The sequence below is a fragment of the Myxocyprinus asiaticus genome, chromosome 19 (genome assembly GCF_019703515.2).
Source record: "Myxocyprinus asiaticus isolate MX2 ecotype Aquarium Trade chromosome 19, UBuf_Myxa_2, whole genome shotgun sequence".
Lineage (NCBI taxonomy): Eukaryota > Metazoa > Chordata > Actinopteri > Cypriniformes > Catostomidae > Myxocyprinus > Myxocyprinus asiaticus.
Genome location: NC_059362.1, coordinates 4,430,971 through 4,447,972, shown reverse-complemented (window position 1 = coordinate 4,447,972; position 17,002 = coordinate 4,430,971). Strand labels below are relative to the sequence as shown.

Below are 17,002 nucleotides of genomic sequence, written 5' to 3'. Positions count from 1 at the left end.
TTTGTGTTCTACACGAGTAAATTAGTCTTTTAAATTGCTTTGGTACGATTTTCACAATTGGTACATTTTCAAAACTCTTAGTACTAATCTCACAACAGATCATCAAAAATGCACCTTTTACAATCATTTCAGCATATTTTCAATTGTGTTAGTACAATACACAAAATCACAAAGCAACCTTTTCACTACAACTATCAAGTGATTCATCTTTAAATACTTTTCGTTCATAATGCTATTACCATCAAACTTTTCTGTTCTCGTTCAGTTTAATACATTTGTACATCATTTAATCAAACTAATCTTAATGGTTAATTAACAAATCATTTGGTATATCTATAGATTTTCAACTGGTCTGATTATTGTGTGGTGGTAAGGTATCAACTAATTGCTGTAAGAGTTTTCAATCATAAACCAAACATAATAAATCACATTTATTACTAATTTATTTCATCTGGTGATTACAACTGGTTACCATATAAGTAGAACTGTGTGTGAGCATTTGCAATGTGCAAATATGGAGCAGGATAGACTGCAAGAGAGAGAAAACCTGCAGAGGGGTCAAAGAGGTAGACATGGACCCTGCCAAAGAGGTGGAAATCAGACGAATGGAGGCAGAAGGCAGCATACTTTCATTTTGAATGAGGTCCGAGCCATCATTATGGACCATGTGGTCATATTAATGTGTTGCATCTTTTAGATTATTTCCATTTACAGTAAGTTTAAATGTATTTGTTTTGTTTTTTGCACAAATGACTTTTGATGTTTTCTTTGATCACATATTTAACTTGTTGGGTAAATACGTTAGGCATTATGGATTTTGTCAATTTGGTTAGATAATGCAAGTGTAATAACCATTGTGATGACTGTGTCCAGTATATAACCATAGAGCAACTTCTTTTATTCAGCACCAATGGTGATTTGAAACGTGGAAAAGAGTCACCCTAAAGTCTCCATATTTCGGTCTCTAGATACTGCTCAGGTCTGTCTTTCAATGCAAGTCTATGGGACTTTTTCACCTGTTTTATTGTCAGTCAGGCAAAAATCTCAGATCTGATCACTTACAATTGTAATAGCTCACCTTTACAAAACAATTTGCATGATTGGAAGTATAATTTTGGCTCGAAGCATAAACTCGTCCCGACGAGTTACGTGACGAATTATAATGCTCGGGGATAGGGACGTGATCGTAAAAGTGCTGCTTGCATTATCAAACACTGCTAAGTTAATTTACAATGCAAGGACTATGGTCATTTTTATATTAGGGTCCACATCATTGTAACCCTATCATAAGTCACTTAGTATTTGAACAAAACTTTTTAAGACACACCAAGATTGCAAACATTGCCATTTTAATGACTAAATCATTCATGTTTAGTTTTAATCAACTGAACAAATAAATGTAGTATATATATAAAAAATATTACAAGCATTTCTTTCATATATCACACAGGGACCTGTCTATGGATGTACACTGCCTCCCCATCAGTGCCACATACTAAGCACTGCTCAAGCACATCAAGACTATTAACAGACAGTGTTTGTCCGGGCAGCATGTGAGTCGCTTCCAGACGACTTTTGCTTGAGTCTCCAGTCAGCCAGGCGCTGACCACAGACTCGTTCTCCCCCGGCTGTGATACGGCACTATGCGAGATGACTCTGCTGTTCCAGCCCCCTGAAACAATAAAACACCAGACAGAAAAATACATGATGTTAAAAATACAATGAGAATGAAACAAAAAGAAAAGTCTGAGCAATAATCCAAAATCTATTTAAATGAGCATTATGTTCATAATTGTATAATTACTATACATGCAGCTTTTATGACTTCCCTTAACCCTCCTATGGTATTCGGTCATTTTTGACCGAAATAAATTTTGATCGTTAAATAAAAAAAATTTCCTTTATCTAAGCAGTACAAGACTTGGTGACTAAGTGGTTGCGAATACCAAAGGTATTGAAAATGAATGGGAAAGACCCAAAAAAAAAAAAACAAAAAAGAAAATAATTTGTTTTTTTTAATCTGTCAAATACAATCAATAAATCAGCCACAATGCAGAAAAAAAAAACAGACAGAAATGAAGAGGAGAGACCCCTAAAACATCCTCAGTGCAAACCATACACATCCACTCTCTCACACACACACATAAATGAACAGGTGAGACTATAACAGAGCTCATATATACACTATATTGCCAAAAGTATTCGCTCACCTGCCTTTAGACGCATATGAACTTAAGTGACATCCCATTCTTAATCCATAGGGTTTAATATGACGTCGGCCCACCCTTTGCAGCTATAACAGCTTCAACTCTTCTGGGAAGGCTTTCCACAAGGTTTAGGAGTGTGTTTATGGGAATTTTTGACCATTCTTCCAGAAGCGCATTTGTGAGGTCAGACACTGATGTTGGACAAGAAGGCCTGGCTCGCAGTCTTCACTCTAATTCATCCCAAAGGTGTTCTATCAGGTTGAGGTCAGGACTCTGTGCAGGCCAGTCAAGTTCTTCCACACCAAACTCGCTCATCCATGTCTTTATGGACCTTGCTTTGTGCACTGGTGCGCAGTCATGTTGGAACAGGAAGGGGCCATCCCCAAACTGTTTCCACAATGTTGGGAGCATGGAATTGTCCAAAATCTCTTGGTATGCTGAAGCACTCAGTGTTCCTTTCACTGGAACTAAGGGGCCAAGCCCAGCTCCTGAAAAACAACCCGACACCATAATCCCCCCTCCACCAAACTTCACAGTTGGCACAATGCAGTCAGACAAGTACCGTTCTCCTGGCAACCGCCAAACCCAGACTCGTCCATCAGATTGCCAGATGGAGAAGCGTGATTCGTCACTCCAGAGAACGCGTCTCCACTGCTCTAGAGTCCAGTGGCGGTGTGCTTTACACCACTGCATCCGACGCTTTGCATTGCACTTGGTGATGTATGGCTTGGATGCAGCTGCTCGGCCATGGAAACCCATTCCATGAAGCTCTCTACGCACTCTTCTTGAGCTAATCTGAAGGCCACATGAACTTTGGAGGTCTGTAGCGATTGACTCTGCAGAAATTTGGCGACCTCTGCGCACTATGCGCCTCAGCATCCGCTGACCCCGCTCTGTCATTTTACGCGGCCTACCACTTCGTGGATGAGTTGCTGTCATTCCCAATCGCTTCCACTTTGTTATAATACCACTGACAGTTGACTGTGGAATATTTAGTAGCGAGGAAATTTCACGACTGGACTTGTTGCACAGGTGGCATCCTATCACAGTACCATGCTGGAATTCACTGAGCTCCTGAGAGCGGCCCATTCTTTCACAAATGTTTGTAGAAGCAGTCTGCATGCCTAGGTGCTTCATTTTATACACCTGCGGCCATGGAAGTGATTGGAACACCTGAATTCAATTATTTGGATGGGTGAGCGAATACTTTTGGCAATATAGTGTATATATATATATATATATATATATATAAAATGTTATTTATTTTTTTATTTTTTTGTACATCTGTCCAAAAATAAATAAATCGGTCACAGTGCTAAACACACACTCAGAAATGAAGGGGTGAGACGATAAACACACAGGACATCAATAAGTGGAGCTCTACAGCCATCTTTTGGTCATTGTTGTCATTACAAGTCATCTGTTGTTTTCCAGCTGATGTCAGCAATCTGACACACTCACTCTCTCTCTCTCTCTCTCACACACACACACACACACACACACACACACACACACGTTTACAAAATAAATGTTTATTATAGAAAGTTTGAAATTGCAGAATGTTTATTCTGATTCTTCTGTTTTATTCTCTAATTGAATTTTCATAATTTTGCAGTTCATTTCTGTTATTTGATGCTCATTTTCTTGAAAGTATTATGCATTTACTTTGAGTTATTAAAATTTTGTTTGAAATAAATTATTGGTAGAAAAACGCTTATTCTGTGTCTTCTCTTTGTAACATTTGATTGCAAGCATAATGACATTAACCACAAAAACTGACACTTCAAATCAATTTTAGAATGCTAAACTTTGACAAATAATAGTTTGATCATGTTTAAATATATATTCAAATTCATATCTTGTGATAAAATATAAAATTAGGTTACAACAAGCCATTAGACTACACAATAGGTGGATACAGCCATCAACTGGCTGTTACTGGCATGACATGATTTTCAAGTCATGTTATTTAGATTTTGTTCACCAGATGGCAGAAATATGCCTCCAATTTGTGTCACATTCTCATATTTTCTTAATGTATCAACTCACAGAAGTGTCTGTCAAAAATTTGCTTATTTGTATATGCAAATTAATGGTACAATTTAGAAAGTTACATGTAAATAATATCAAAATAGCATAAAATGCATCCCCCCAAAAATGCATAATTTCTCAGGGAAGAAGAAATGGTATCATTTTCATCATCATCAAAAAAAAAAGGGTTACACATCTACACCTTCCTATCAAAAATAACCACGAATACTGAAGAGAGGTGCTATTTTTCAATACCATAGGAGAGTTAATTGAGAGACGACATTAAATATTTGTATTTGTGAAAATTCATTTGTCACACCACAGGACAAAAAGTTTTGGAACCAGTTTACACCTGTATTTAGCACAGTCCATTTGTGATCAGATCACCTTAAAACCACATTTTCATACAAGGAGTAAATGGTGCCACTTTGTACCAGAGTTTCAAACTGACTCCTGTGTTCCATTCACACACACACAATTATAATTTAGGGGATTTCCAATAAACTGTGCTGCAAGTATAATTTTTTTTTGTATGTGAAGTGTTGTCTTACTCTGTAGGAGTGAGCTCATGTCTGATCCTGAAGTCGTCTCCCAGTGTAGCAGAGATCCATCCTCCGAGCAAGTGAACAAGTGATTGGGGTTTGAAGGATGAAAGTGTACTTCCCACACTACAGTGAAAACAGTAGTAAGTAAAAACTTTTGAAATATCACATGGTCAGGGTGATATAAAAATACAAAATACAACCATTTCTCTATGTCTATGTTCCTAATGTTAATCTGGTAAAACTTTACAATAAGGTTCCATTTGTTAACAACATTAGTTAACATGAACAAAAAATTAACAATACTTGTACAACATTTATTAATCTTGGTTAAATGTTCATTTCAACACATAGTAATACATTTTTAAAATCAAAAGTTGTATTTGTCAACATCAGTTATTGCACTATGAACTAACAAATTAACAATGATCAATTGAATTTTTATTAACTAACATTAACAGAGATTAATAAATGCTGTATAAAAAAAACAATGTTGTTCATTGTTAGTTCATGATACCTAATGCATTAACTAATGTTTAAGAAACTTTTGTAAAGTGTTCCTGTTAATCTTTGTACTCAGTGAAAAAAAAAAAAACTTACTCCAGTTGTTAAATCCCTATATTCAGAAGCGATATGATAGGTGTGGGTGAGAAACAAGTCCTATTTTACTATAAATTCTCCTCCCTGCCCCGTAGGTGGTGATATGCAAAAAGAATGAGAATTGGCAAAAACAGAAATAGTAGTAGTTAAAGTGGAGATTTATAGTAAAAAAAAATAGAAAGACTTAAATATTTATCTGTTTCTCACCCACACTTATCATATTCTGAAGATATAGATTTAACCACTGGAGTTGTATAGATTACTTTAATGCTGCCTTTGTGCTTTTTTGAGCTTCAAAGTTTTGGACCCTGTTGACTTACATTGTATGGACCTACAGAGCAGAAATATTCTTCTAAAAATCTTTGTTAGTGTTCTGCAGAAGAAAGAAAGTCATACACATCTGGGATGGCATGAGTGTGAGTAAATGATGAGAAGATTTGCATTTTTGGGTGAACTGTCCCTTTAATTTAGCAAATTAAAAAAGCAGGGTCTAAAAGTTGTTGCTACCCCTCTGTGTATGCCTCATGTCCAAGACTAAGCAAACACTGAGTTACTTTATGAATAAAAAGGCAAAAAAGCAAGTCTCACTTTCTGCAGAATGGGCCTCTATTAGAGAGAAGGGCATGTTGCCCTGTCTCACATCCCAGATACACAGCATCCCATCCTGCCCTCCTGTGGCCACGATGTGCTGCTGGTTTGGGTGTTTATCCACACAGTGTAAGGGCACTCGATCTCCAGTGCTGCGTGAACACAAAGTATTAGAGCCCAACTTAAAGCTGATGCGGGTCATTTTTTCAATGAGCATGTTTACATGCACAACAATACGCTGATAACTCCCAAAAATAAGCTTTCAAAAATTCAACAAGGCAAGAAAACCGCTGTGGCGAGCAGTGCGGGGCAGAGCGAGGCCGGGAAGATAAGTAGTGATTGAGGTCCACCTGTGTGCCACAACGGTCTCGCGTTCAAGTGAGGGGTGACGGGAGTATTTAAGGAGAGGAGACAGCGGCAGAGGAGAGAGAGAGAGACGCACAAAGTTGTCTGTCTGCGTGTCATTGTGTGCTGAAAAGCAATATGTGTTGGAGCTGCTGAAAAGCTGCTGTGTTGTAGTGTTTAATGTACACTTAAAAGTGCCACATTAGTGTCTTGACATGTTTGTCAAGCCGGTCCCAGCTTCCTCCTTGCCCATCTTGTGAACTTTGTTACATCCGCACTTACACTTGAAGTAATCGTGTTATTCGTTTCTTTTGACATTAAACCGTGAAGAGGCATGTGCACAACACATGCACACATTCGATAAGCCGATAAGAACGTAGGTAAAGGTGTTTACATGTAACGCGAAATTAGGGTAATGGGTAATTCTTACACCATTTCTGACCGTACACTGATAAAGGAACACTGTTTAATGCATTTACATAACCACACATGCTGTTGGCTTATTAAGCATAATCGGTGCAAGAACGTACATGTAAATGCACTCATTGTAAAACTCTCTTGCATATCCCAGATTAATATGCAGAGTCAACTATAAATAAGTCATTTTAGGTTGATTTCACCTGAAGATCTAACACTGTGGCTCTATTAAAACATTGCTCTGCTCAACACAGCAACACTGGCTCAAACAATGGTGTGAGTTTGGGGTGGGACTATCTGTTTGTACAATCAATAGAAGACTGGGCGGAGTTTTCCGGGAATTTGTTTAAAAACCGTGATTAATTTCAATCGTCTGTTTGGCGACACTAGTAGCGCAGAAATTACACACTTCAGCTTTATGATCTGTAAATGTTCTATCTATACACAAAACTGGGTACATGAATGAAAATGAGTTGGTTTACACATTACAGTAGGTTACAGTGAATTGGGATGGGGGCGGGGGGGGTGGTGGTGTTTGATTGTTATGAAAAAAATGTCTCAATACAAAACAAACAATCTTAACTGTCTAGGCTACATATTCTTTACATGAAATGTAATTTCTTTCTTTTGATTTTGGAGTGAAATATGACCAGAACATATTCTTGACAAATTTTGTGACATTCACCCTGATTATTAGGGCAGGGAATTGATGGAGATTTCCCATTTTGATTTGAATCTGATTCAAAAGCTCTCGATTCGATTCCTCTGGAATTAGGTGGTTTTCTTCATTAATTGGTCATAAAATGTGATCTCATCTTCATCAAACTCACAAGTATAGACAGACACAAAGCTAACAAAACACAAACAACTATAATCTTTTATGTCTTTATTGAACCCATCCCATTAAACATTCACAGTCCTGTGGAAAATGTAAGTGAACCCTTGGATTTAATAACTGGTCGACCCTCTTTTGGCAGCAATAACCTCAACCAAGCCTTTCCGTTAGCTACGGATTAGACCTGCACAACGTTCAGAGGGAATTTTGGACCATTCTTCCTTACAGAACTGCTTCAGCTCAGCCATATTCTTAGGATTTCTGGTGTGAACGGCTCTCGAGGTCATTCACCAGCATCTCTATTGGGTGAAGGTCTGGGCTCTGACTGGGCCACTCCGAAAAGTGGATCTTCTTTTTTTTAAGTCATTCTGTAGTGGATTTACTTTAATGTTTAGGGTCATTGTCCTGCTGCATCACACAACTTTTACTGAGCTTCAGCTGGCACACAGCCACCCTGACATTATCCTGTAGGATATCTTGATAAACTTGGGAATTCATTTTTCCCTCGATGATGGCAAGCGGTCCAGGCCCCGAAGCAGCAGAGCAGCCCCAAATCATGATACTCCCTCCATCGTAGGTGATGTTTTCATGTTGGTATGCGGTGCACTTTTTAGACCATTTAGACAGTGCTGCATGTTCTTCCGAAACAATTCAACCTTAGTTTCATCAGTCCAAAAACATTTTCCCAGTAGCGTTGTGGAGTGTCAAGTAGGTCTTTTGCAAACCTCAGGCGCACAGCAATGTTTTTGTTGGCAAGCAGTGGCTTCCTTCGTGATGTCCTGCTGTGGACACCATGCCTGTTTATTGTTTTCCGTATAGCAGACTCATGAACAGAGATGTTAACCAGTTCCAATGATTCCTTCAAGTCTTTAGCTGTCACTCTAGGGTTCCTTTTTACCACATTGAGCATTCTGCAGTGTGCCCTTTGAGTCATTTTGTCTTGATGGCCACTTCTAGAGAGAGCAGCCACAGTACTAAATTGTCTCCATTTATAGACAATTTGTATAACTGTGGACAGATGAATATCTAAGCTCTTTGTAACTATGTAACCCTTTACAACTTTAAGCAAAGCAACAATTCTTGATCGTAGATCATCTGAAATCTCTTTTTGCAAGGCATGAAGAAGCACATCAGCTCCTGACTCTAATTAGCTTTTGTTGACGTCTTTAGCCTAGGGGTTCACTTACTTTTTCCACAGCACTGTGAACGTTTAATGGAATGTGTTCAATAAAGACATGACAGATTATAATTGTTTGTGTGTTGTTAGCTTAAGCACATTGTGCTGTCTATACTTGTAACTTTAATGAAGAGGAGATCACATTTTATGATCAATTAATGCAGAAAACCAGCTAATTCCAAAGGGTTCACATACTTTTTCTTGCCACTGTATATAGGGAACCATCTAAGTTGGTCTCATCTTTGGACACACATTACATGGAATGAGTCAAATCAAACTTTTACTCTCAACACGCAGTGAAAGGATCTTGGTGCTGAACTTTTTCGCCAATATACTTCTCAATCACTGCTGAGTGAATCTGATAGTTTACCAGCCAGCAGCGAATCACAAAAATGTTTAGTCGCATAGCAGGACATTTGGTTGCATATGTGAGTTATTTACTTGCATTGTAGAGGGTTGCGCTTGCGCATAGAGAAAATATTAATCTCAGCATTTTTTAAAGAATCGATATCACTCAAATCAATTAATCCAAAAATCGATATATTTAACCTGTCCAACTGATTAAAGCTTGAATTTGAATAATAATGCTGATATAGAGTGAGTGACACATACAGAGAGAGAATTTGTGCAGGACTGTCACTCTGCTGCCTGAAGTCCCACATCTTCAGCTGGCCGATGGAGTTTACAGTGAGAACTTCAGTCGCCCTCACAAATGTCACGCCATGAATCGTACTGCTGTCTGCATTCTCTGTTGAACCCCAATAACACACAGTCATATCACTCATAATGAGCACATCACATTTGCATTACAGGTCAAATTACATTTTCAAAAAAAGACTGGGAATGATTATACTCATCAAGATTTTTTTTTCCCCTTTGTGAGATAAAGAAGTATTCTGGGTTCAATACAAGTTAAGCTCAATCGATAGTATTAGTGGCATAATGTTGACAACCCAAAAGATTTATTTTGACTTGTTCCTCCTCTTCTTTGAAAAAGGCAAAAATCTGAGTTACAGTGAGGCACTTACAGGTGCATCTCAATAAATTAGAATGTCATGGAAAAGTTCATTTATTTCAGTAATTCAACTCAAATTGTGAAACTCGTGTATTAAATAAATTCAATGCACACAGACTGAAGTAGTTTAAGTCTTTGGTTCTTTTAATTGTGATGATTTTGGCTCACATTTAACAAAAACCCACCAATTCACTATCTCAGAAAATTAGAATACATCATAAGACCAATACAAAAAACATTTTTAGTGAATTGTTGGCCTTCTGGAAAGTATGTTCATTTACTGTATATGTACTCAATACTTGGTAGGGGCTCCTTTTGCTTTAATTACTGCCTCAATTCGGCGTGGCATGGAGGTGATCAGTTTGTGGCACTGCTGAGGTGGTATGGAAGCCCAGGTTTCTTTGACAGTGGCCTTCAGCTCATCTGCATTTTTTGGTCTCTTGTTTCTCCTTTTCCTCTTGACAATACCCCATAGATTCTCTATGGGGTTCAGGTCTGGTGAGTTTGCTGGCCAGTCAAGCACACCAACACCATGGTCATTTAACCAGCTTTTGGTGCTTTTGGCAGTGTGGGCAGGTGCCAAATCCTGCTGGAAAATGAAATCAGCATCTTTAAAAAGCTGGTCAGCAGAAGGAAGCATGAAGTGCTCCAAAATATCTTGGTAAACGGGTGCAGTGACTTTGGTTTTCAAAAAACACAATGGACCAACACCAGCAGATGACATTGCACCCCAAATCATCACAGACTGTGGACACTTAACACTGGACTTCAAGCAACTTGGGTTATGAGCTTCTCCACCCTTCCTCCAGACTCTAGGACCTTGGTTTCCAAATGAAATACAAAACTTGCTCTCATCTGAAAAGAGGACTTTGGACCACTGGGCAACAGTCCAGTTCTTCTTCTCCTTAGCCCAGGTAAGACGCCTCTGACATTGTCTGTGGTTCAGGAGTGGCTTAACAAGAGGAATATGACAACTGTAGCCAAATTCCTTGACACGTCTGTGTGTGGTGGCTCTTGATGCCTTGACCCCAGCCTCAGTCCATTCCTTGTGAAGTTCACCCAAATTCTTGAATCGATTTTGCTTGACAATCCTCATAAGGCTGCGGTTCTCTCGGTTGGTGTGCATCTTTTTCTTCCACACTTTTCCCTTCCACTCAACTTTCTGTTAACATGCTTGGATACAGCACTCTGTGAACAGCCAGCTTCTTTGGCAATGAATGTTTGTGGCTTACCCTCCTTGTGAAGGGTGTCAATGATTGTCTTCTGGACAACTGTCAGATCAGCAGATTGTGTAGCCTAGTGAACCAAACTGAGAGACCATTTTGAAGGCTCAGGAAATCTTTGCAGGTGTTTTGAGTTGATTAGCTGATTGGCATGTCACCATATTCTAATTTTTTGAGATAGTGAATTGGTGGGTTTTTGTTAAATGTGAGCCAAAATCATCACAATTAAAAGAACCAAAGACTTAAACTACTTCAGTCTGTGTGCATTGAATTTATTTAATACACGAGTTTCACAATTTGAGTTGAGTTACTGAAATAAATAAACTTTTCCACGACATTCTAATTTATTGAGATGCACCTGTATAATGGAATTAAATGGGGCTGTAAACGTTAAAATGTTCACTGTTTTTGTGTATAGCCACAAGTCATAAACAATATGCATGTTAACATGATTTTAGATCAAATTCACACCATAAACCCTAAAACGCCAGTAAAAACGATGATTAAAACCACTTTACAGCTCAAATATACACAAGGTTTAACAGGAGCATTTATGTAAATGAATGTTTTTGTATAAATTAATAAGCTTCACATTTCTGTATTTAAAGCCTCCAAAAATTGGCTCCATTCACTGTCTAACTCTAACCTCGATTTCTGCGGGGGTTTTTTTTTTTTTTTTTTTATATAAAAGGAGGAACAATTTGAAATAATTATTTATTTGGTGTTAATCAACATTATGCCACAAATGCTGTTGACTGAGCTTAACTTGTATTGAACCTGGAATATTCCTTCAGTAATTCATGCAGAAGTTTAAAGGGATAGTTCAGCCAAACATGAAAATTCTGTCATCATTTACTGACTCATGTTTACAAACTTGTATGACTTTCTTCTGTGGAAAAAGAAGAATCATGAAAGTATCATTAAAGCAGTCCTATATTCAGAGTCTTCTGATATAGTCAAATTATAGCTTTGTGTGACAGCTCAAAATGTATGTGATTATTCACTGATCATTTTCACCTCCGTCATAGCTTCATGCAGCATATTTGATTATAGATAAAACTGAATTACATTTGACAGGATTCCCACACCTTTTGACAAATTAATGTCCATTAATTTTCCATGACCATTTCATGACTTTTTCAGTTGTTCATGATTAGAGCTGTGGATAAGTAGAAAAACCTATAAACATGTCCATAACTTTTTAACATTTTATTAATTTTCTAGGCCTGGAATTCACAATTATAAAATTCAGGAGCCATGATTTTTAAGTTGTGGCAGATGGGAAGATTTTTTAGCAAATAATTACTTACATTTCTGTCTGTACCTCACACAGAAATTGTACCAGGGCTCCAGACTGCAAGCCCTTGTTCCTGCCATTGCAACTAAATTTTGTTAGAGGGATTGCACTGGTTCGACTACAAACTCTCTGTTTTCTGTTGCTTATGAGAATTGGCAATTACATCAGAAACTGAACTACACAGCACTATCTGCTACCCGGACCAAAAGCAGGTGCGTTTACACGTGGACTGGTCTGTGCAGATCACTAGCCCCTTTCCCACCAATAGTCCCGGTACTTTACCCTTAGTAACTTTCCAGATGACAACTCTTACGAGGAATGGAACACCGGTGGACACTTTTCCCCTCTTGCATTCACACTCACAAAAGTCAACCCCGTTTCTGGTGACGTTGTTTGCACGTGCGATTCCATTGCAACAACAAAATTAACAACACTGACGGAAGACGCCAGGATTGGAGCAACACTTTTATTAGGGCTGTTTTACACGAGCTTTAGCTGCATCTGAAAACGTAGGCAGCTGCTTAATCGGTTAATGGTTTAACCAACAGAGTTTTTGGATGAATTAATGAAATTAGTCTCTGAACAGTTTGAAAAGCAAATTATTTTCATCCTCCTTATACAGCCTCCAAAGGCAGCATTTTCCAGTTTTCGGAGGCACTCTGTGTACAGGTTGCAGTTTACACTTGGCACGTGAGGCGTGTGTGCTGCATCCTGCAGCCAGAATGAGAGGAGAGATGAGGAGGTCAGACTACCACACAGCACACGCTGAACGCAGTGGAAAGCATGTTGAAAATGCACTATAAACCTATTTATCCAAATTATCTTTTACAATAAAGGCTTTTATGACTCAACATAAATTAATGTACTTAAATACTCACTCATTGACTTTAAAAAAGACGTTGATCGAAGTTAACCACGCAGTAACAGTCATGCAACAATTTCTCATGTAAATTAGATTTCATAACGGTTAGGTTTATAATAGATTTCAATTTCCCACTCTAGACAAACACCTTATTATTTATGTCCATTTTCCCAGGAAAATAAAATGCAGTAATCCTGAAATCATTTTATTTTCTGTATAGTCACAGTACAGTTGTGGTGAAAACTCAAAGCATGTCAAAGTCATGCAGCAGCTCTGCTCACCCCTCGCACACACACATATGTGAAACAGGCGATACTCTTTGGATTCTTTCTTGGTGATATGTTATTTCCCTATATATTTCAAGGGAATTAGAATTAGCGCAGTCTTCTGAGTAGCAGACTAGAAGCTACAAGTTTGTTTACAAATGGTGACGGCCGACTTCTAGTGTTTGTCATTGCTTTGTGCATCAAACGTGTTTGACCAATCATCGGCTGCAGCACCTCCCTCTTCTGGGTAAGAAGTTTAGTAGGAGCTAAAAAGTCTGTCTAAACAGCTAAAAGGGACTATAGTTGCTCATGTGCAAAAACAACAAAAAGTACTAGTTCCGGGGAGAAGTACCTAAAACAGGCTTAAGTCCCTGCAGTATTAAAGTGTCTAATATAGGGGCCTGGGTAGCTCAGTGAGTATTGATGCTGACTACCACCCCTGGAGTCACGAGTTCAAATCCAGGGTGTGTTAAGTGACTCCAGCCAGGTCTCCTAAGCAACCAAATTGGACCGATTGCTAGGGCTTCAGAAGACTTTGAATATACCTTTAATTTACTTCAGTTATGCTTTTATGGTGTTTTTTTGTCCTTTTTGGAGCTTGACAGCCACAGGTTGCAATCCACTTTTACAGTATAGAAAACATTTTGAACACTTCTGACATTCTTTAAAGGTGCATTCAATAATTTTTTTCCTCATTTAAAAAGTTGAACTCCTAAAAACATGAGTTGTAATTTTGCAATATATGTAGGAAATCATGATCACTCACATTAAAATGAAGACCCCAGTCATATCAATAACCTTATAAAGCTGTTTTATTCTACATGTAGAGGGTCCGCACATGGGGGCTGCCATGTTAGAATCACATGACTAGCTGAATACTACTCGCTTATTCTCAGTAACCGTCATGTTATTGGACATTTTCACTTATTGATTAAAGTAATCATGGCTGACTGTGAATACTGAATTTCTACAATGGCATCTGAAAGTGAAAACTATGGATTTTAAATAATGCTGCATCCAAGCCACTAGGTGTCAGTGTAAGTCCAAGATGACAAAAAGACAAAAGTTACTGAGTGCACCTTTAAAGCATAAGCCTTTAGTGTTCAAAGGAAGAAAGTCATACACATTTGGAATGACACGAGGGTGACAGAATTGTCTTTTTTTTTTTTTTATTAATGCTTTGTCAGTTTTTTATGCATCAAAATAATGAAATAGTTTATATATAGTACTATTGTCTGTACAACAAAGAAAGCTACATAACACTTACCAATAACTCTGATAACTTCAGTCTGATCTGCCTTGTAAAGAATAATTCGACCGTCCTCCCCCACGGACACTATTTCAGGACTTCTGCACACTACTGCTGTGCAAGGTGCATTATCACAGGAATACTTATGAGCTCTCTCCCACACATGAGCTATTGACAAAGCCTAAAAACCACAGACACAATCATCAATACAGTATATATAAAAAAAAAAACACTTCATCGGAAGAACTTGAAATTTCTGTGATGGATCAGAGGTTGCACTCTTTTGTTACACAATGATGCATTCATGAATAAAGCTGTCGAAATTAATGCATTAATATGCACTTAATTAAATCATATAATTGCAAATAATTTTTTTTGTAGTGCCGTTAATGCATTTATTCAGTTTGCCATTAGTGTTTTAATATCAAATCTAATTGTGATTGCAATACTGGGAATTAATTAACAATTATGATTTTTGCCATGCATATTGAAATTGATCAGATAGATGCAGTCACCATTAAACAAAAACTAACCTGACAGTCAGACTGAAGTTTATAGATGGTCACAGCCCCACTTGATGATGCAGAAACAAGCCTGCCTTGATCTAGAAACTACAAAAATAAATGAAACTGTTAGCAAATTATTTAATTATTCAAACTGATCCAAAAATTATACATCTCATTAATTGGGTGGGTCATTCTCTGTATGTGTTTTTGATCCCCAAGAGTTATTTGTCACTATACTTAAAGGAATAGTTTTCCAAAAATGAAAATACTGTCATAAGTTTGGCTTAATTTGAAAGAATATCCCAGTCTGTTTTATCAATGCAATGGCAGTTCATGGAGTCTCACTTAAAGGTGCATTCAGTAATTTTTTCCTCGTTAAAAAAGTTGAACTCCAAAAGACATGAATTGTAATTTTGCAATATAGGAAATCATGATCACTCACATTAAAATGAAGACTCCAATATCAGTAACCTTATAAAAGCTGTTTTATTCTACATGGAGAGGGTCCGCAAATGGAGGCTGCCATGTTAAAATCACATGACCAGCCGAATACTACTCACTTAATCTCAGTAACCGCCCTGTTATTTGACAATTTCACAAAATTCACTGACGGTGAATACTGAATATCTACAATGGCATCTGAAACTGAAAACTATTGATTTTAAATGACGTTGCATCCACGCCGCTAGGTGTCAGTGTAAGTCCAAGATGACACAAAGACAAAAGTTACTGAGTGCACCTTTAAAAAACAAAAACAAAACAAACGTATCATAAAAGTTGTCCATGCCACATAAAATATTCGTTTGTATAAATCAGAAGAAAGTCATACACATCTGAGACGGCATGATCGGGGTAAAGGATGAGAGAATTATCATTTTTTGGTGAGCTATCCCTTTTAACAAAAAGTTAGGGAACTACCTGGTTAGACAACTCACCTGTAGATCCATGACATCCCCAACGTGCTGAAACTCACACAGTAACTGAGGATCTTCATCAAACTCTCCATCCATCTGTGACACTCCATGATCCTCCACCGACCACACTGACACTCTGTTATTCTGAAAACACAGTGAATGAAGATTAATAAAGAAATCACTCTGACCATGAACGCTTACTGCCGAAAACACAATAAATGTCTATTAATAATGAACAATCACTCTGATGATGATATAAATGAAAGTGAAGAGCTCTTGCCTCGTTGTCCCATGATCCTGTCGCGAACACTTCAGGTTGTTGTAATGAAGCCGCAGAAACGGGCATCCAGCGCGTCTTACTGATTTTCTGTGATATGTATTTGGCATTGATACTCTCCATTGAGTCTCACAGTTGTCGTGTTGTGTACTGTGTTGTTGTTCGAGTTTAGTATTCTTCACATGCCCCGCTGCTCTATGGTGCCACAGATAGCTATGCCAAAGCCCTTCTCACAAAACCATTCATGCTTAGCAAAGCAATGCATAACGCGGCGGTACACTGGCGAGGAGACAAGAGGCCGTTTTTCTGAATTAATGTCTGGAGGTAACACTTCAGTACGCTGAATAAACTACTTTTGTAAGGAAACAGCTCATCATTTAATGAATTGACTGATTTTCCTCTAATCTTCAATATTTTTTACACTTAAACATTTATTTGGAATTAACTATGTGTGGAGTTTACTACGATAAAATTGCTGTTTTATAAGAGAAGACGCAGACAATGTTGCGACAGATAGGTGTCAGTTTACGGCTCTTTATATTCATTTGTATGGTATCCGCAAAGAGTGACTTGCTGTCGTAAAACGCTAGTTGGCCGTTACGCTCTCTCCTATGGTAAAAGCGCGGACGTTTTCATTTCGACATAGAAGAT

General features: G+C 38.0%; 2 protein-coding genes across 2 annotated transcripts in view; one reads left to right on the top strand and one right to left on the bottom strand.

Moving 5' to 3' along the window:
- Nucleotides 1-17,002, top strand: part of pcmt (protein-L-isoaspartate (D-aspartate) O-methyltransferase) — a 623,660-nt gene that overhangs the window by 556,152 nt on the left and 50,506 nt on the right. The window lies entirely within an intron of this gene.
- On the bottom strand, nucleotides 1,333-16,595 carry nup43 (nucleoporin 43). The gene is made up of 8 exons (XM_051644876.1): nucleotides 16,355-16,595; nucleotides 16,096-16,218; nucleotides 15,188-15,265; nucleotides 14,673-14,835; nucleotides 9,355-9,490; nucleotides 5,969-6,120; nucleotides 4,790-4,906; nucleotides 1,333-1,672 (listed from the first exon to the last, which is right to left on the bottom strand). Exons 1-8 carry the CDS (start codon nucleotides 16,472-16,474, stop codon nucleotides 1,443-1,445), a joined length of 1,119 nt encoding a protein of 372 aa, XP_051500836.1. The 5' UTR covers nucleotides 16,475-16,595; the 3' UTR covers nucleotides 1,333-1,442.

Excerpts from the sequence above, each read along its gene's own strand:
- nup43 (XM_051644876.1), bottom strand. The coding sequence starts at position 16,474 with ATGGAGAGTATCAATGCCAAATACATATCACAGAAAATCAGTAAGACG. Across the intron at positions 14,836-15,187 it reads AACTTCAGTCTGACTGTCAG|GCTTTGTCAATAGCTCATGT; the intron begins GTTAGTTTTTGT and ends TGTGGTTTTTAG. Across the intron at positions 4,907-5,968 it reads AGAGGCCCATTCTGCAGAAA|TGTGGGAAGTACACTTTCAT; the intron begins GTGAGACTTGCT and ends TTTTCACTGTAG.